Source organism: Pimephales promelas, chromosome 21 (genome assembly GCF_988280905.1).
Source record: "Pimephales promelas chromosome 21, fPimPro1.hap1.1, whole genome shotgun sequence".
Taxonomy (NCBI): Eukaryota; Metazoa; Chordata; class Actinopteri; order Cypriniformes; family Leuciscidae; genus Pimephales; species Pimephales promelas.
Genome location: NC_142789.1, coordinates 26,941,475 through 26,962,071, shown reverse-complemented (window position 1 = coordinate 26,962,071; position 20,597 = coordinate 26,941,475). Strand labels below are relative to the sequence as shown.

Genomic DNA, 20,597 nt, shown 5'->3' with positions numbered 1-20,597 from the left:
TTCAATGAGAGCAGAGCGGCCAAACACTTCTATAGTCTGTGTGTGATCAGCTTTTCAGAGAATCCCATCAGGGACTCGCCATCCACTGATCAGCCGTAAATGGCATTGAGATGGGAACATTTATAAATGAAGGTCTTTTAAATTGAGACGAGTCCCTCGGGATTCTTGTATACTTTCTGATGTCTTGCGTTGAACTTGTAGACTAACTACTAGTAGCTAACTTTACAAAAAATTTAAAAAAATTAAAAAATAAATCGGTAACACTTTACTTGAAGGGCATTTACATGTCATCCAAGATAACCATGTCATTCGAACTTGTTCATCAAAATGAACGAATCTTTTTCGTGTCATTTGGTTCATTCAACGAACGAAATGAACGAGTTGACTCTGGAAAAGGTTCGTTCATTTTGATGAACGAGCTCGAACAGGAGAGTCACGAACGCGCATAACAGAACAGAGCAAGGCGAGCATTTGAGCTTATAAAACTTAAACTTTGTTATTTATTTATTTAATGAGCGATCGTTTCGTTTGATAAGACCCTTATTCATCGTCTGAAAATCGTTTAAAGCCCTTTGAACAGTTTGAAGTTGTCTTTTGGACCTTGAACCGTTTGGTTCCCACTGAAGTGCATTATATGGAGAAAAATGCTGGAATGTTTTCATCAAAAACCTTAATTTCTTTTCGACTGAAGAAAGAATGGATATCTTGGATGACATGGGGGTGAGAAAATTATCAGCAAAAGTTGTTTTTAAAGTGAACTACTCCTTTAAGATATAAAAATTTCTTTTTTTTTAATTTAAAAAAGACCCTACTGACCCCAAACTTTTGAAATGTACACATCAATTTACATATAGCCTACTCTCCAGTGTATGCTTGAAGAACAAGTACTGGTTTCAGACAAGAAGTATCTGTGTTGTGTTGCTTAAGAAACAAACCGGACGTTCGATATTACTTGGATTTTATTTTGAAGCGTATGTTGACATCTGCTAAAATGTCAGCTGCAATACTTTGATCATGATATTCATTGGTTGTGAAAGCACTCTGGGAAAGCTTTCATGCAGGGGTTGTAGGGGAAGCATGGGAATGGTTTCTCGAGGAAAGTCAGGGACTGGGGTGAAGACCACGGTTGCCTGGATACTGCTGGATGCTAAGCCTCGGTACAACAGCCCACTTCAAGCTCATTGTGTACACAGCTGAGGAGAGAAGAACAGTTGTGTGAAATTGGCTGCATCAATTGAATCAAGTGATGTTGCTATTCTGGGCCGTCTTCCATATCACTGCCTCCACTCGGATGAAAATAGACCATAAAAAAGTGTTTGCATAACTTAAGCCGTGGATTTTACAGCCATAAATAAGACAAAATGTGCCTCTCTGTATGCCTATTGGAACAACAGTGAGCTTCTCAAGTCTTTGATATCCATTAGCCTTCTTCTAATTAGTTCCCTTATTATTTCTCTTAATATGATTACAGAATAATTGTAGATTACTATCCAATTATTGCATGTAGAGTGCTAATAGGAAAGACAACAAGCTTTCAATATATTTGTGTTTTAGCAGGCACTACAGTATATCCATCTCCTATTTAACTGACAATCAAATCATGAATCAGTATAAAATAAAAAAATATTTATCTACATAAAAATTCAATTTGCACATTGTTTAAAGGAACACTCTGACTTTTTGGGACTTTAGCCTATTCACCATATCCCCCAGAGTTAGATAAGTCCATACATACCTTTTTCATCTCCGTGCGTGCTATAAGTCTGTTTGACGCACCCACCGCTAGCCTAGCTTAGCACAAAGACTGGATGTGAATGGTTGCAGCTTTCATACTAATCCAAATGAGTGACAAAATAACGCAAACGTTTTCCTATTTACATGTTGTGATTTGTATAGTCACAGAGTGTGCAAATATCAAGGCCATATGAGACACAGACATCTTTTAACCGTATAAATACTATATTTTCTGAAGGCGAAGCACTGCTACTTGGGCAGAGTGATAACCATCACCTGAGATGCACCGTGACGAGGAGCAGAGAGTTCGCTCAGTGTTGGCGTAAAGAGTCAGCAATTACTAACGTTAGATAGAAAAGCATAGTTTATCATGGGTGTTTGCTTTATTGTATGAGCTGTGACAATAAACAGGGGAGACCAGGTACCATGTTTCATTGATTTCCAACCAAAAACGCACCCAGATTTATAAATATCACATGAATAAATAATTATTATTACAGGAATCAATATATTTTAAATGCAATTTATTAGCTGAACCAAATGTATTCAACAGTAGCCTATATAATATACAGTATAATTGCATTACTATAGGATAGAATAAGGGGAAAGTAATAGCACAAATTGTTTTTGCACAATGAACTCACAGCCTATCGTACCCTTTTGCACGCTCAAGTTCGTTATTTCCATGGTTATTTCAAATTTAAGCTACTAGGCGCGCCGCGCGCAGGGTGCAAGTTCAACGTGGTGAACGCGCTCGTTTTTTTTCCAAGCGCGTCCGCACCGCATCAAGATAAAAACATATTCATACCCTAATCATATAATAGTGTCACTAACGTTACATTAGATCTGGCTAAAGGCACTGTTACAGTAGGTCATCTAAAAACATAACGGAACACTTACCTCAGCCGCAGGTGATCCACTTGTCCTGTCTGTGCTATCGATGGGATGGCCGTATCCTTCAGCACATTATGGTCCGTGTGGCAAATTCCATTTTTTCAAAATAGTCGTCCATTGAAATGTACCGAGCAAACATAATGTCCCTTGATAATCTTAGGTGTGTTTGGATAAATATCCAGAGTAAGTTAGCCATTTCTTCATCCAGTCAGCGTTTTTAGTTGGAATTCTGTGAAACATGGTATTACCTCCCCTGTTTACTGTCGCAGCTATTTACAATAGAGCGAAAACCCATGACTGTAAACTACGCTTTTACTATAAATTGCTGACTCTGTTACCCAAACTCTAAGCGAACTCTCCGCTCCTCACCACGGCGTGTCTCAGGTGATGCGGTTATTACGCCGTCAAAGTAGCAGTGCTTCGCCTTCAGAGAATAGTTCCCAGGTTTTATACGGTTAAAAGATGTCTGTGTCTCATATGGCCTTGCTATTTGCACACTCTGTGACTATACAAATCACAACATGTAAATAGGAAAACAATTGCGTTATTTTGTCACTCATTTGGATTACTATGAAAGTGCAACCATTCACATCCAGCCTTTGTGCTAAGCTAGGCTAGCGGTGGGTGCGTCAAACAGACTTATAGCACGCACGGAGATGAAAAAGGTATGTATGGACTTGTCTAACTCTGGGGGTTAAGGTGAATAGGCTAAAGTCCCAAAAAGTCGGAGTGTTCCTTTAAAGAAAAACATTTGGCTATTATCTGACACATCTAATAAGTATGGATGGTGCAGTGGATAAGACACATGCCTTTGGCGTGAGAGACCCGGTTTCGAAACCACTGTGAGACACCAATGTGTCCCTGAGCAAGACACTTAACCCCTAGTTGCTTATGAGGCGTGCGACCTCTGACATAGCAATTGTAAGTTGCTTTGGATAAAAGCGTCAACTAAACGAATAAATGTAACGTAATGGACTGTTTATTTGATTATCAAGACAGTTTTGCCTAATGGCAATTGCAAGTGCATTTAAAGGGCACATATCATGCAAAATCCACTTTTTTAGCCCTTAAATGCATTTTGTTGTATATTTGGAGTGTTTATAAGTACAGAAAAGATGAAATTATTCTCTTCAGGTGCTTCGTTTATATCTTTATATTCTGTTTTGGTCATATTTTTCAACCTGTTCAGATTTTTCTTCTTCTCTATGACGTTTTTTGAACAATTACGTCACAGTATTTGCAGCGGAACTGACAAATAAGGACATTAACTACCGGTCCAACACTTCGAGCAATCCGCCATTATTATTTCTCGCTCCGATTTTGTAGTCCGAGCTCAATGATGCAGAAGTTACGAGAGGGCAAGTCAAAATGTTCGGTTGTTGGATGTAGTGACCTGAAGCACTTCAAGGATCCCCACTTCAACAACCTCCGCCAGTATACAGAAGGGTTTGCAGATCGACTTCGTCTGAATGAGGGGTAAATTCCTCCTATCATTTAGCTGCTGTGTTTTCTGACGCTTTCTAAACGTAAGTTATCTTCAATTATTGATACAGATTTTTAGTGGTAAAAAGTGGCAGTCATTTATCTTGTCAGTGTGCTTGTTTTAATAAGAGAAAATAGTCGACTTTCACTAACACAACATAGTTAATTTAACTTACATACCACTGCATCCATATGAAGACGTTGTTCTGCAGGTTCGTCGTCGTCTTTTTCAACTCGCTCTCTCTGGCTCGAATATGTAAGGCTTGATGGACAAGAACATGTGAAAAAAAAAAGTTTTTTGAAGCTATAGTAATCGTATCTCTTATCAAACTACAATAATGGCCGAAAGCGGGGAGTTGAACCGACCGTGAACTCAGCGACCTGGAAAGCGGGCGGGGTATGACGCAACTCCTTTTTATTTAAAGGGGCCGCTTCGAAACGACTTGCTCACAGAAGCACGTCAGAAAAGGGGTAGAAAAGGGGCTTGTGGAGCTATAATAATGAGGAATTCAGACCCAAGCATCGCAGTTATGTTTTATATAGACCACAAATTTATTATTTATAAGTAAAAATGAATGATTTAAAAGCATGATATGTACCCTTTAAATACATGTAACTTCTGCTAGTAAAATATAAGGCTAAATGCTTCTGGAAGAAAGATGGAACAGAATGCACCATGATGCCTGATATATATTCAGATGCGTTATGAGATAGTCCGTCGTGGGAATAGTAGGCGACAGTATGAGAATATATGGACCTTGTCATTGTTATTGCAAATGTTGTAATCACTTTACACATTGTCATAATTGCTGTATGAATTGCACACAGTGGATTACAGCAGTGACTACTAAACATTAACGCTATTAAAGACGTGGGCTGAATGTAGAGCTAGCCATGTAAACGAAATACTCTTGATGTTTTACAGGAGCTGACTCCAAAAACCACAGGGTGATGACGGTGCCCTCGGCCCATGAGTTCCATTGGCAGAGCCTGGCATGTCTTTCCAGTGCCCGTGTGTATCACTCATTGGCTGATGTGGGGGGGCAGCTCTATATGGTGGGGGGTTGTGATGCCTCGGGTCGACCCACCAGCGCTCTTGAGCTCTACTCGCCCGAGGTGGACCGCTGGCTCAGCCTTCCTCCGATGCCCACGCCGAGAGCCGGGGCGGCAGTGGCCGTTTTAGGGAAGCAGCTGCTGGTGGTCGGTGGGATGGGGAAGGACCAGCGCCCCCTAAAGGCCGTGGAGGTGTACAACACTGAGGAAGGCAGATGGAGGAAGAGGTGCTCACTCAGAGAGGCGTCCATGGGGCTTTCTGTCACTGTTAAAGGTACAACACAGTTTTGTGGCATGTTAATGGCAACATAGAATGGTGACTACCAATATTATTACCATACTTCCATTACAGATCAATTATATGATCAATTATTCAATGAGGTAAAAGTTCCGGGCCCTTGATTTTATTCATGGAAATTGATAAATAAATAATACAATAATAAATATATTATATTATTAAACTATTATAAATCAGTAGAATCAATCTATCTATCTATCTATCTATCTATCTATCTATCTATCTATCTATCTATCTATCTATCTATCTATCTATCTATCTATAGTTAAAAAGGTTAATTGTGAACAATACAATCAAGAAAGTGTATAACAGAATGAAATAAATCATGTTTGGGATAGTTAAATGTGTTAATATACTACAAGTTGGAGGTTAACAGTGGAACATATTTTTAAAAGATTATGAAGATCAATATTATTTATTATGAACGTGTAACGAAATAAATTGTTTTTGACTTGAATGGTTAAAAAGTGTTACGTGGTGTTAATTCTTTTTTTTAGTAATACATTATATGTGTGCGTACTGATGAATTGTGGGCAAAAATATCAGAAAGATCATATTAAAGAACAAAAACAATTGTTTTTAGATAGTGAAGTGTCTCATAATTACAAGCTGTTCAAGTTAAAATATGATTAGAATACATATTATATATAAATATTTAAAAAAGTTTCTTTGGAATAATGTGATTAATTTTGCACAATACAAATCAAGAACATGTATTAAAGAACAAGGTAAATAATTTTATTTTGTTGACTTCAAATCAAACCATGTCAATGTCACTTTTCAGCCGCAGATCTGTCAGCACATGGCATTTATTCATTGAGTATTTGACATTGGAAGGTTGAAAGACTGTTTTGTTCAAGAGTTCTTTGTTCAAAATGAAGACCTTGATTTGATCTCTGCTCAGACGGCAGAGCTGTTGCGGTTGGGGGAATGGGAGCGGACCTCCTGCCTAGAAGTGTTCTTCAGCAGTACGACCTTCGCAAGGACGTGTGGGCGCTCCTTCCACCCATGCCCACCCCGCGCTACGATACCAGTGTCTGCCTACTGGGCTCCAAGATCTACGTGGCAGGTTTGCTGAGCAGAGAGAGTCCTTGTGTATCTCTTATCTCCCCTTGTACATGAAATACTATGTGTGTGCGTATTTGTGTTCCTGACCTCGTTGCAATTGCTGAAAAATGCATTCTAAGAGAAGGTGATGTACACTAAAGTGTGAGTCGGATTAATTTGATAGGAGACACGATACAGGTGGGGTTACATTAACCGTTGGTTGTGTAATAAAATACATACTGAATCAAAGACATGATAGAATTAAAAGACACTACACAAGACAGTAAATCATTCACATAATGTTTTGTAATGCATGTTCATTTATAGATCAGTTCATTTATGACCCTTCTTGCTCTTGTTGGGGTGGGAGCATAGATCCCAGAGTGAGTTTTAAAGATTATTTGTTACATAACAAATAATTGTCTGATTTGTCTCAGTCATTACAATGGCAAATATTTATAACTTTCAAATGCAAAAATGACCAGTCACCACCAAAGCCTCTGTCTTTTCAGGTGGACGTCAGTGTAAGCGTTTGGTGAAGACGTTTGAAGTCTACGACATGGAAAACCGCACTTGGTCCTCCCTACCCAGCCTGCTCTGCAAGAGATCTTATTCTGGGGTCATATGGGACAGTGCTGGGCGTCTCTGCTGGTTAGGAGGGCTCAGACAAGGAGGATTACACCAAACTTCAAAGTTTACCAAGAATGTTAACATCTTTGACACCAACCAAGGTAAACTAAAATATTACATACTGTATATCTGGTCTGTTTCCCAGTATAAACATACAACTGTTCTTTTGAACTTTCTACTCATCAAAAAACTTAATATAAAAACAAAAATATAAAGCAGCACAACTGTTTTCAACATCGATAATAATAAGAAATGTTTCTTGAGCAGCAAATCAGCATATGATTTATGAAGGATCATGTGACACTGAAGGCTGGAGTAGCGATTCTGAAAATTCAGCTTTGATCACAGGAATAAATTACATTTTTAAATGTATTCAAATAGAAAACTGTTATTTTAAACTGTTATAATGTATACTGTTATAATATTTTTATTGTATTTTTGATCAAATAAGTGCATCCCTGGTAGGTGAGCAAAAGACTTCTTTCAAAAACATGAACAAATCTAAACAACTTTACTTCATAGAAGGCTAGAATTGAAAAATATGGTATTGCTAAATATAGGACATTGAAAAAAAATAGCTTAAGATAGTTTGCTGTTATTACCCAGCTAACAAAATGTGTTCTAGGAATTGTATCCTAATCATGTTCCCATTAAGTTATGAAAATGCTATTTCTGGATTTTCTAAAAATATTTCTTGGTAATGCGGTCATTAAGGAAACATTAAATTTGAAGGGAATGATTCAGTATAACCATTTTAAATCAAATAGAAACATTTTAAAAATGTTAGACAAATGTCCAATTAAAACGTTTAAAAAACATTAAATATTGTTTTGCGCAAATTTTGAGAACATTATTATAGAAAACACTTTTTTTTAAATTCTTAAAAAAAAAAAAAAACTTTTATACATAACTTTGAACAAATGTTCTGTTAACGTTACAGGGAGAATGTTTGTTCATAACTTTGAGAGAAGTCTGTGCAAATAATAGACTTAGCGTTGAATCTCTGTGAATATTGTTACGTCTATATAGATAAGTGCTGCTTGTGCATGCGGTATGAGACAGGCCTTAGCTTTATTCTGTGAAATCTCCAAGCAAAAATAGATTTATGTTAAATGCGTACATAAAATGTGCATCATGTCATCACGGGTAACCGTTCCCTATTTTTTTTTTTTTTTTCGGATTAACCCCCAAAAAAAGGGATGGAAAGATACAAGGTGTGACAAAATGTAAGACCTGCTGAAATGAGTTATTGATTTCTATCCGGCTTCTCACACTTTTTCTTCCTCTACATCGTTTCCGCTCAAATCTGATCTTTTCTAATCAGATTCAGTAGATGGGAAAATTGCACAGACTTTTTTTTTGGCCCCAAGGGCGATTAAAAAAAAAGTTCCTATCATAAGTGGGCAGGGAGGAGGTCAACTGAACTTTGAACACACTGCCGTATGAATCATTTCTCTCGATTTTTTTAATTATTCCATTACTGGTGCATGTGTCAGTCAACAGGTGCGTGAGTCGGCGTTCACAGAGTAGCACGGGGGATTAAACCTCGCTATCTAATTTCTTTCTGCCTGAATCCGCCACCGGCAATAAAAGCCCTCGCGCCCAATCTAATATAACCAGGCGATAAGATCGAGGAAAGGGGGCGTTAAATGATGCTATTCAGAAACACATTGTCATCCCTTATCCATAGCTCATCCTGATAGATAGTTGAGCCCATCTGCTCTTTTGTCTTAACGCAGGTGAGATGGATGTGCTTTTTATTAAAGATCCAATTTGACAATGTATACTTTCTAATTGAGTGGTGATAGACCCAACAGCATGTTTTCTAACGTAATGTCAAATGAAAAGGGACCAGGACGGACCCCGCCACCTCTTTGAAGGGAATGTGACTGCATCTGAATAAAAAGTGTGCTTTGCATCAGAAAAAGGGAAAGGGCAACACTGTTCAACAGAAAAAGTGTCAGATTTTGGGCCAACAACAGAGCGAGCGTTGCATGCCAAGAGCTGAAATCAATATCCTGTCCAAAGTTGACAGACCCTTCATTGCTCATTCAAGTCGGACACTTTGATCGTTATCCAAATGGCCAAATTAGCAGCAAAACATCAATACATGATTTAACTAAAATCACTGTAGAAAAACAAACTCAGCGTAATGTTTTGTTGTCCACTGGCTACATGGGCCGCTACCTTTTAAAGCAGCTTCCTGACTGAATGTTGCATAGACTTTGATTCCATAAGGTCTTTGATTACCATAAATTCCCCACTGCAGTATATTATATTTATATATGAAGAGTTCAGATGCAAAAGCCTCTAAGTGCCATTTGAAATTTTCTTCTTTAATGATGATTTTTATCAAACTTGTATATTTAAGTTCAGTAATTTCACTTAAATAACAATTAATAGGTAATTATCATTGCCATTTAAGTGAAATCACTGAACTTGAATATACAAGCATGATAAAAATTATCATTCTAGAAGAAAATTTCAAATGGCATTTAGAGGCTTTTGCATCTGAACTCTTCATATACACTCACTTAAAGGATTATTAGGAACACCATACTGTGTTTGACCCCCTTTCGCCTTCAGAACTGCCTTAATTCTACGTGGCATTGATTCAACAAGGTGCTGAAAGCATTCTTTAGAAATTTTGGCCCATATTGATAGGATAGCATCTTGCAGTTGATGGAGATTTGTGGGATGCACATCCAGGGCACGAAGCTCCCATTCCACCACATCCCAAAGATGCTCTATTGGTTTGAGATTTGAGATTTTAGTACAGTGAACTCATTGTCATGTTCAAGAAACCAATTTGAAATGATTCAAGCTTTGTGACATGGTGCATTATCCTGCTGGAAGTAGCCATCAGAGGATGGGGACATGGTGGCCATAAAGGGATGGACATGGTCAGAAACAATGCTCAGGTTTAAACGATGCCCAATTGGCACTAAGGGCCTAAAGTGTGCCAAGAAATCATCCCCCACACCATTACACCACCACCACCAGCCTGCACAGTGGTAACAAGGCATGATGGATCAATGTTCTCATTCCCAAATTCTGACTCTACCATCTGAATGTCTCGACAGAAATCGAGACTCATCAGACCAGGCAACATTTTTATTTAAAAAATGTAAAAATGGGAAAAAAAATCTCTCTAAATCTCTGTACTTCTCCACCATCTTTTTTTTTCATATCACTTGCATTCCAAGATTGCTTGATCTGTTAAAAAATTCCTGTAATGACAAAAGTTAGGTGTTGCTTTAAATTTATTCATACACACACAAGTGCTGTGAGCATCTGCATACATGTCTTTGCAATCAAGCGTGCAAACATGAATGGTGAAAGGAGTTGGCAACTCTCAAACAACCATCATTATTCTAATGTGGTCTCTGTGTTATTGGCTTTGATTGTGCTTTTGGCAGATTAGGTTGTTGTAAATAATGTGCCAAATTAACATTCTACATCTGTGAAACACAGAAAGCTGCTCAAATCTAACTTCCTTTTCAAAGCAATTAAAGCGTTCTAGCTCAGTAAGTTTTGAAAAAATGGTCATTGCATTTATTACAGCAAGCTATCGGCTTAGTTATTAGACGTATATTAGATTCTGCAAATGGAAAACAGTCTGTCAACTCTAATCGACAAGCACCCAGACTCTAATCTGCAGGAAAGTCCTTTATTTGTATTTCCTCTTTAGACACTTTAGGAAAAGCTGTCAAACAAAACCGCTTTTAAATCATATAATACTGTAAAAGCCTGTTAATTTTCTTTCACTCATTGTATAAATCCGATGTAATATGTCAGATTTTAAATCACACAGGGTTAATGGTGAGTATTGTGTAATTTATTCAAAGCTGAAAAACCCCAAATTAATGTACAAACAATACGCAAGACATTATTAGAATGACATCTTGCAAATTGCTGCTTGTGGTGCAGATATTACACACTTCACCTTTAATATTTTGCACTTTATTATTGCTATTTGTTTGTGTCCGCTTTGTTTTTATAGGAACTTGGTTGAAATCAGAGGACACCGTGCCCTTGAAGACCAAGCGAGCAGACTTTGCTGCAGCCATAGTGCGAGGCAGAATGATCGTGGCGGGAGGTCTAGGTATGGAAGTTGCATCATAATATATTTATCTACCGCACAGTTGCTGTCTCGGTTGGTGTCATCAAAACATCTGCTCTCCTTTTACAGGCCATCAGCCATCAGTGCTGGACACTGTTGAAGCCTTCCATCCCGAAAAAAGAAAATGGGAAAGGCTGTCGCCCATGTCAACGCCACGTTGCTCTGCCTCAAGCATCGTGATCCGTGATCGCCTGCTGGTCGTAGGAGGCGTCAATCAAGTCCCAAGCTCCGCCCATGAGATTCTATATGTAAAAGAGGAGGAGATTCTTTAACCACAGAACCTTCACACTTCAGAAAAAGTTGCCTTCAATGATCAAGTAAAACTAATTTTCACACTAAAGGTGTGGTCACATTTACCATTGCTAGTTGAAATTTCACTAAGTCAGTCATTGCAATTTTCGCTCATGTACGAATTCGCTACGCAACAGTCCTTCATATCTCTACGCTATTGACAATTGACCTTGAGAATGTGACCACACCTTAAAGGGATACTCCAATTTTTTTGGAAATAGGCTCATTTTACAACTCCCCCAGAGTTAAACAGTTGAGTTTTACCGTTTTCGAATCCATTCAACCGATTTTCTGATATTTAGAAGAATATCAGGAACCAAACAGTTTCTGGTCTCATTGACTACCATAGTAGGAAAAAAATATACTATGGAAGTCAATGAGACCAGAAACTGTGTGGTTACTGATATTCTTCTAAATATCAGAAAATCAGCGGAATGGATTCGAAAACGGTAAAACTCAGCTGTTTAACTCTGGGGGAGTTGTAAAATGAGCCTATTTCCAAAAAAAAGTGGAGTATACCTTTAAGTCCTGAAATATACACTAAGCCAGTGTTTTCCCAACCCTGTTCCTGGAAGCACACCAACATTACACATTTTCATTTTCTTCCTAAACAAACACATCTGACTCAACTCATCAGCTCATTAGTAGAGACTCCAAGGCTGTATTTGAAGGGCTGTTTACACGACATCATTTTCAACTTAAAATGTGTAATGCGTTTCACCCGTTCGTTTACACGAAAACGACATTTTTGGCGAACTCTTGAAAATGGGTTTCAAAGCAAGGTCGCCGTGTAAACAGCAAAAACGCGAATCTCTGAAGACGATGATGTCATACGCATGCGTAGTACATGTTCAGTCTATAGTGTTTCATCGCCATCTAATGGCCTGGCAGCAGAATACAGCGTTTTTAGTAGTTTTCGCGAATCCGTCTGAATGGGGATCGGTTTGACCATGGTGTCGTCTGTATGCGTAAAACACAATGGAAAACTTCTCAGTTTTAAGTATATCGTTGTCGTGTAAATGTACTCCTTGTCAGAAATTTTCGACGTTAAAAAATAAATACGACCTCACGTTGTGTCAATCATGCCTCCGAAACTTTCGTCCGTCAAAAAAAATTCAGATCTGGTTTGATTTTCGGTGTTTTTCGCATCCGTAGCAAGCATTTTGAGAGGTGTTTTGACAATTCAGAACCACCAAATGACGAATATGGAAAAACGCATAGGAAAATTCCAATTTTTGATGCCCGTCACTTGCTAACTTTCATTCATTGCTTACGTTGCACGAGTACTCACTACTGCCCGAACCCTTGCAATCTGTTTAAATTGAACACCCTAAGCCCACTTGATATCCACAATGGAGCTGATTTATTATTTAAATAATATTTAAATAATATTTAAATAAAATGTATTATTTAAATAATTTGCCCCCACCCCTGGTTTGTGCCAAATTAAGCACAATCTTTTGTGATGTCACAATATTGCATTGTTGTCTGTGGATCTGCCTGAAGTGTTCATGTTGAGTATACTCGCTACATCGATCAAAATCAAGCGGTCAGAGGCTGGAGTCTGTCAAGTACACTTCCCTCACCCACATAAAAAAGTAGAACGCACTTCAAAATTGCGGTGGTGATTCCCCTGAAGGGAAGCGCTTAGTTCACGAGTGTATGTCTAAAAGTGGAGTTAAACACAGCCCAAGGCCAGAAATAGATGGGTCAGATAATGGAGACATACAAAATGTGTACTGTTGGTATTTTCAGGAACAGGGTTGTTGGGAAACACAGCTCTACCCAAATTTGAAATCTTGGCCAATGCATTGCAGAGGCGGCCATTGAGCTGGGGTTCTAAACTCTGGCCCTCGAGGTCCACTTTTCTGCTCCAACCTTGAGCAAAATCACCTCCCTATAACTTTCTAGTATTCCTGAGGACCTAGATTAGGTGTGTTTGATTCGGGTTAGAGCTAAACTGCAGGAAAGTAGACTTCAGTGCTAATCCACATTCAGGTAGCAAGCTATAAACATGTCAATGGTTTAAAGGTAAAATGTGAAATTTTAGCACCCTATACCGCCTCTTGTGGCAATGCTGACATATTTCCTAATGCAATCATGAATGAAATCAAACTAGTTTGTTTACAATACGTACTTATGTAGAGTATGTTTCAGGCTTAATGTCAGCACAGCAAGGTTTTTGTAGTCTAGACTGTTCAAATGAATAAGCTATACTATCTGATGAGGAATAACTAAGCACATTTTATGGAACAACATGTATTTTAGTTCCACGAAGCTCGCTGTTAATGAAATTTTTTACAAAATGCACAGCAACGACAATCTGCCGCCTAAAGCCAACAGCACCAAACAACCACCGAACGAGTTAAGCCAACAACAAATGCACAAACACAGCCACACACGCTTTAGAAACTGAATATAAAGGCGTTTGAAATAGAAACAGATTTAGCAGCAGTCTCCCTATAACGGTGTCTTGAGATATGTTTAGGGTATTTACAGGGTTGCTAATTAATCTACTGCTATTTTTAGCATGATCAACTTGTAATACACTAGAGGTTTTATTAATATTCATAGTGCATACCTCCCTGCATTAATTGTGTAGATGACGTGTGAACAGATTTTGGTGATTTGTATGGTGAATATGGTATTTTTCACTCATTCTGGTCAGTATCATCCTTGTTAAATTGCACTGCTGTAGCACATACATGCAATCCTTTTTCTAAATGTTTACAGGGTCTTCAGCAATTTTATAGTAGCATCAAGTACTTTATCTTTAAAAAAAAACCCTGAAATCGAAAATTGGGAGTTCCACGGCTTTTAAAAAATGTAAAGACAAGCCTTTTGAAATGTTCAACCCCAACTTGCTTTGCAATGAGAAATGCATCAAAACAGAATAGGAATCTGCTCTCCAAAAATGATTCCATGGGGTTTTTAATGCTACACTAATAAAAATGATATTGAGTGTGTTCACATGCACAACAATTTAGCTCTTTCAAAAATCTCGGCAAAGGAAGAAACATTAATGTGAGATTTGAAGTCATTGGTTTACATATGCACACAGAGAATAAATGGTTTATAACCTTTGGCTGATAAAAGTAACCATTTATGTGTTTACATGACCTTACATGCTGCTGGTTTATTAAGCATAATCGTGTAAGATTGTGCATGTAAACACACCCATTGTCGGCACAGAGTTCAGAGATGCAGTATTTTGAAGTTGAAAAGCCTTTAGAGAAGTCATCATAGCTATGGCCATCATTAAATTTTTCTATTATAATGTTTTCACTTGGCCATTTGCTGTCATTTTGTTAGGATAATGTGTCTTGATGCACATAGCAATAAAGTAAAGCACTGTAATACCTGGTTTTCTACAATTGCTTGTGGTTTTGCCATTAAATGAACTTTATCTGCTCTTTTTGCTTCCTTGTTTCTTGGTTAAAATTGACCATGGCACTCTTATCTTGGGGGGAAAGAAACAGTGGATTTACTTTTCTCACTCTCTTTTTTAATGATGTCAAATAGTGACTCACTTATTTGAGTCTTGAGCTGGGTAGTGGTTGACACAGAATAGGGAGTGACTCTAACCGTGTGGACTCCTGGCCTGAGGTTTATTTGTCTCTATTGATTTCTCTCACCTCGGTAGAGGTGAAATGTGTCTTGCGGTCCTGTCGGCCACGCTCAGACCTGCTAAAACACACTGCAGAGATGCAGTTAAAAAGTGCTGCAGTGGTTCTACACAGTTTATCTGCAAAATGAGGCTAGTGCTGATGTGTTGTTGTGTTCCGGATTGCTTGGAATTCTCTTGGCCTGCTTTTCAGGAAATATAGCCTAAAGCAATATTGGCTGTTTGTTTAAACAGGGATAATCTTATAAGTATTAGTCATCAGTCAAGTTTGAAATGTGTATTTCTCCATACATTAACTTGAAGATACAGTTCACACAACAATGAACATTGTGTCACCGTCATGTTTTTCCAAACCTGTATGAGTATCTTTCTTTTGTAAAACACAAAAACTACTGTCTGAATAAAAACTGAATGGGTGCCGTTAACTGTCTTGTTAAATATTCTTCAAACTATACCATATCATAAATGGTTTAACAGTATATTTGAAAACATACAGAATTATATGGTGTTAATACCTTGCATATTACATATGCAATTTTCAGATATTTAAAAATGTGAGAACATATGAAGAGTTCAGATGCAAAAGCCTCTAAATGCCATTTGAAATTGTCTTCTTTAATGATGATTTTTTATCATACTTGTATATTTAAGTTACGTGATTTCACTTAAATGGCAATGATAATTACCTATTAATTGTTATTTAAGTGAAATTACTGAACTTAAATATACAAGTTTGATAAAAATCATCATTAAAGAAGAAAATTTCAAATGGCATTTAGAGGCTTTTGCATCTGAACTCTTCATATTTACTAAATATATGCAAGTTATCCGTCGTTATGGGAGTAGGCCTACGACGGATTTCCGTCAATATCAGGGTCCTCTGTCCTTGTCTTAAATCACCTTTTTCAATTATTTTAAAGCAATATTGTAATAACGTTAAATGTCTTAATTTTAGTTTAAATGGGTCTGAAGGTTCACCCTGCTTATGGAAATGTATTCAAAGCCTGGACTGGAGAAAAAGCACGTTCCTCTCTCCACTCTTACCGTTCTGTTAAGTTGTTTTAATATGTTTATTTTTTTATATCACAAATGTCAGAATTTATCAGACTACATGTAACAGATTGGAAAGTATTCTACACGTAATAAATGTTCCAGCCCTTGCTTGCAACATGTAAACAGCAGGCCTGGCAAAGCGCACCCATGGTAAAAAGGAAAGAAAGTTACAGAAAACATCTTCTACAAACAATTTTAATTTGCCAATACTTATTTATAATACATAAAAGTGCATGACGTGCAAATCGGATAATAATCAAGTGCAATAAACATGTTTTTTCAAAGCATCCGTCCCGAACCGGAACACCGGCATCAACACTACATTTCAACATCTGCTTCCTCCTTAACACGTCTGCAGTGATTAAACTTCACCACAGTTGTTCCATGAAAACACGAAAAGCTGTGAAGTGATATGGTTGTTTGTTCTTTGGTTTGAAAGATTAAAAGGTAAGCAGCGGGACGGACCGGTTTAAACCGGACTGCAACTGCTAGCGCTGTCACCGGAAAAAACCCTACTTCCGGTCTCGGCGGCCATTTTTGTGATTAGGTAGGCCAACGTCACATTTTTGTCGTTTTTCTCTCAAGAAAGTTTATCTAACACAAAAGAGCCGTAGAGCTAACTTTATAGCTTCTTCAGAACACATCTTACTCATAACCATTTCAATGGACCCTGACAACCACGGCAGCGCCATCTTTGATTTTTAATGAGAATGAAAGTGAGGCTGTGAGGGATAGACATGCATCTCTTCAATGGGCTGTACTGTTATTTAATGTGTTTTCGTTTTGTTCTGCTCATGAAACACTGGAAAAATATCGTTCCAAGAAATTTTAGTTGACAAAAAACTCCTGACAATATAAGCTGTGGAAAATTGTAAGTAATCTAGGAGCTTTATTCAGCTTTTTACAGCGGATCCCAATGGAAACACGGTAAGTCTATCCCTCACAGCCTCACTTTCATACCTGTCATGGCGCTGCTCTGAATAAGGTCTATGTTGTTGAACAGTGCCTAAAACCCCTCTAAAATACAACAGACCAGCCTTACCGTGGTGGAGAGCCAGGTAAGACCATCACCTTTTATTTATTTTAGCAGAGTGTTTACAATTTGAACGATGAAAACAATCTTGAATTTGAATCAGTTCATTGGAACGAACCGTGTGGAGCGACTCGCTCAAATGAATCGCTTTCTCAAAGCAAGTCGGTAAGGCTGCAATTATACTGTTTACCACTTGGTGACACTATTTATCAGTTTATTTATGCTTACAACCACTAAACTTACTTGCCATGCATTATATAATAGTTTTCGTTTAGGCTATGATTTATATCCTAATTTGTCCAAGTTTTGACATGTCTAGAAGACTCTCTAGAAGATCTAAAAATAGCCCACACCATTCAGAATTCTGCATTGCATTAGATTTCATAAACAAACTTGCATTATTCTTTAACAGGCACATGGTGTTGGTCTAATGAGAATCACATCTCTAAACTCTCATTTGTGAATCACCTATTCTGGACATGCGCCCTGAGGGCACATGAGGTGAAATGTTCTGGGGTTGAAGTACCTTTTTAAGATGTGATACATGCAGTCAGGCTACTCTGTAACCAACCGTTCCTGTGCGAGGTGCCTCCTGGCTCCATGCACCTGGTCAGTATTCTGATCACGTGACCTCGCTGAGCTCAGGGCCACCGGGTGACCCATCGGGAACGGCTTTTGCACCCTGTCCCCGGCTTCAGTGGAGAATTTTCCACATTAGTTGTGTTAAGCTATCTGCGACACGGCTCTGAATGTATTAAAACAGAGCTTTAATGATGTTTAGGCATAAGAACAATGGGGTAAAATCTTGCAAAGTCTGTCTAAAGTGGAAAATGCTTACACTCTCCAGTCTCCACTAAACTAGCAGCACACTTGCGACTCAGAATGAGGAACACATTATATGATTTTGAAGTTAATTGCAACAAGCAGGGGTTGAAATAATGTTCTGTTATATTTAATAATAAATCGAGGAGTGTAATATAACAATTTTCTTTCCTCGTATTGATACAAATAGAACGCATGCTGCCACACGCTGAAGCTCAGTAAAATCAGATAATAGGATTGTGAGCTAGAATCAGATAGGCTATGTAATTCTTGCTGCGTTTGTGGGCGGAAAGTGTAGCAGGAAGACAAATTCAAGAGAATGTCTTTATCTACCAAGAAGGTGTTTGTCATTATCACGTTGCAGAGCTAAATTTGTGAGTGTTAACCTGGAATAATCTTTAAATCTGGACAGATATGAGAGATGGTGTCTGAAAATGGCATATATTATAATATTATCATTAGTGCTTGCTATATTTTAGGCTCAAAGTTCACATTAAACTTTATCGCATAATTCATCCAGCACCTCATACAGCCCCGAATGTCACAGATGGTTGAGGAGAGCTGTGCTATTACTTTTCTAAACCATTGGACTTTTCTTTTATGTCTGGCAGATGAGAAAATAGCATTAAATTATTTTGAAGGAGTGCATATATTTATAGTATATATACCCCCCCCCCCCTTTTGGATTTAAATAGGTAATTGCTTAAGAGTCGATGACTGTATCATTATTGCTGTGATTATTTTGTTTCTAGCAACTCTCACTGATCGAGTGTGTATTTCACTCACTCATTAGTATTTCTTTTCTTAAAGGGATAGTTCACTTTGAAATTAATTTTTGGTATGTTTTAGCTTACCTCAAGGGCATCCAACATGTAGCTGTCTTTGTTTCCACAGTAGTTTCAATTTTGATATTTTTAGGTCAAACCGTTCTTGTCTGTCAGTCATATAATGGAGGTCTATGGTCACCACCTCAAAGAGCATGCACAGAGAAGTCCAGATTAAACATGATTTAATGACTCGTAAATGTAAGTACACATTGATGGCCTAAGACACGGAACGAGCGGTTTGTGTGAGAAAACGAACAGTATTTATATTGTTTTGCACAGTCACAAAGCGCCCGCGCCCTCAGATCACTTGGCCGTGGCTGTGGTTACAAAAGGTAAAAACGTTATAAATACTGTTCGTTTTCTCACACAAACCGCTCGTTTCGTGTCTTAGGCCATCAATGTGTACTTACATTTACGAGTCATTAAATCATGTTTAATTTGGACTTCTCTCTGCATGCTCTTTGAGGTGGTGACCATAGACCTCCATTATATGACTGACAGAAACGAACGGTTTGACCTAAAAAATATCAACAAACTACTGCGGAAACAAAGACACCTACATCTTGGATGCCCTTGAGGTAAGCTAAAACATACCAACAATTAATTTCAAAGTGAACTATCCCTTTAGTATTCTGTGTCATTTTTAGCATGTTACTTTACTATAATTTAAATCACAGTAGCCCAGCGAATACTTTTATTCGTACCTTTGACCTGTTGGAATATTTGCTCTTGCTAAATTTTATGGGTAGGCCTATTTATATTTGCTCAGCCTACACAGTGCGGTAGATTTTTGTTCATGTCGACTGGGTAATGACCACAATGAGCTGAACTTGATGACCACAAGGTGACTGGTTTCACAGACAGGGCTTAGATTAAGTCAGGATTATGCCTTAGTTCACTTAGGACATTTAAGAAGCTTTTATAAACTTGCCTTAGAAAAACTCATTACTGGTGTGCATCTTGAGGCAAAACATTATATAAGTTGCTTCCAGTTAAAACAGCTCAAACATTATTCCAAACTGTTTTTTCATGTGCTCTTTCAAGCTAAACAAGGTCAGGAGGTGTGTTTCTGCACACCTGTAGTGAGACACAGAGTTCCCCACGATCAGATAGCGCCAGCAGAAATATGGGCAATGACTCAGTTTGTTGTCAGGTAAGCAAACCGAACTGTTCGTGTTTCCAGTAAGACATGTCACAAAGGCTGACAGCAGGGCATGTCGGGAAGAACGGGTGTCTATTTTTAAGCTAAAGACTATTATTTATTTACAGTGATCCCCATGCAACTCATAGAGATGCAATAACGGAAAGCATGTATGCATTAAATAAAACACCCAGTGCTATAGGCTTCCTTCAAAAAGGACATAATTCAGGCTATATTCAGTTTTACACATCAGTAGCTACATATTTGTATTTACTGTAATTTAAATGGCACGTTAAGACTTTACTGTAACATCTCATTTGTTAACATTAGTGAAAGGGATAGTTCCCCAAAAATGAAAATTCTGCCATTTACTCACCCTCAAGATGTTCCAAATTTATTTTACTGATCACAAAAGAAGATATTTCGAAGAATGTCGGCAATGTCCCCATTGGCTTAGTGTTTTTTTCCATAGCATAGACGTCAGTGAGGCCCAATGAGAAGTCAATTGAGATCGACATTAGCTAAGATTAATAAATGCTGTAAG

At 38.0% G+C, this 20,597-nt stretch overlaps 1 protein-coding gene and 1 long non-coding RNA gene across 6 annotated transcripts in view; one reads left to right on the top strand and one right to left on the bottom strand.

Moving 5' to 3' along the window:
* The window catches only part of klhdc8a (kelch domain containing 8A), a 19,309-nt gene extending 7,502 nt beyond the window's left edge, over nt 1-11,807 (top strand). For 4 of the 5 annotated variants that reach the window (XM_039665376.2, XM_039665381.2, XM_039665378.2 and 1 more), the window contains exons 2-6: nt 5,036-5,437; nt 6,366-6,530; nt 7,021-7,239; nt 11,142-11,243; nt 11,331-11,807. In XM_039665376.2, coding sequence (XP_039521310.2) covers nt 5,062-5,437; nt 6,366-6,530; nt 7,021-7,239; nt 11,142-11,243; nt 11,331-11,533 — 1,065 coding nt within the window. In that variant the 5' untranslated portion in view covers nt 5,036-5,061 and the 3' untranslated portion in view covers nt 11,534-11,807. Of the gene's footprint in view, nt 1-5,035; nt 5,438-6,365; nt 6,531-7,020; nt 7,240-11,141; nt 11,264-11,330 lie in introns of those variants that run through there. The other variant, XM_089125245.1, reaches the window with a different exon arrangement.
* On the bottom strand, nt 10,333-20,597 carry LOC120474773 (uncharacterized). The gene is made up of 2 exons (XR_005621826.2): nt 20,430-20,597; nt 10,333-11,503 (listed from the first exon to the last, which is right to left on the bottom strand). It is a non-coding gene; the product is annotated as an uncharacterized LOC120474773 (long non-coding RNA).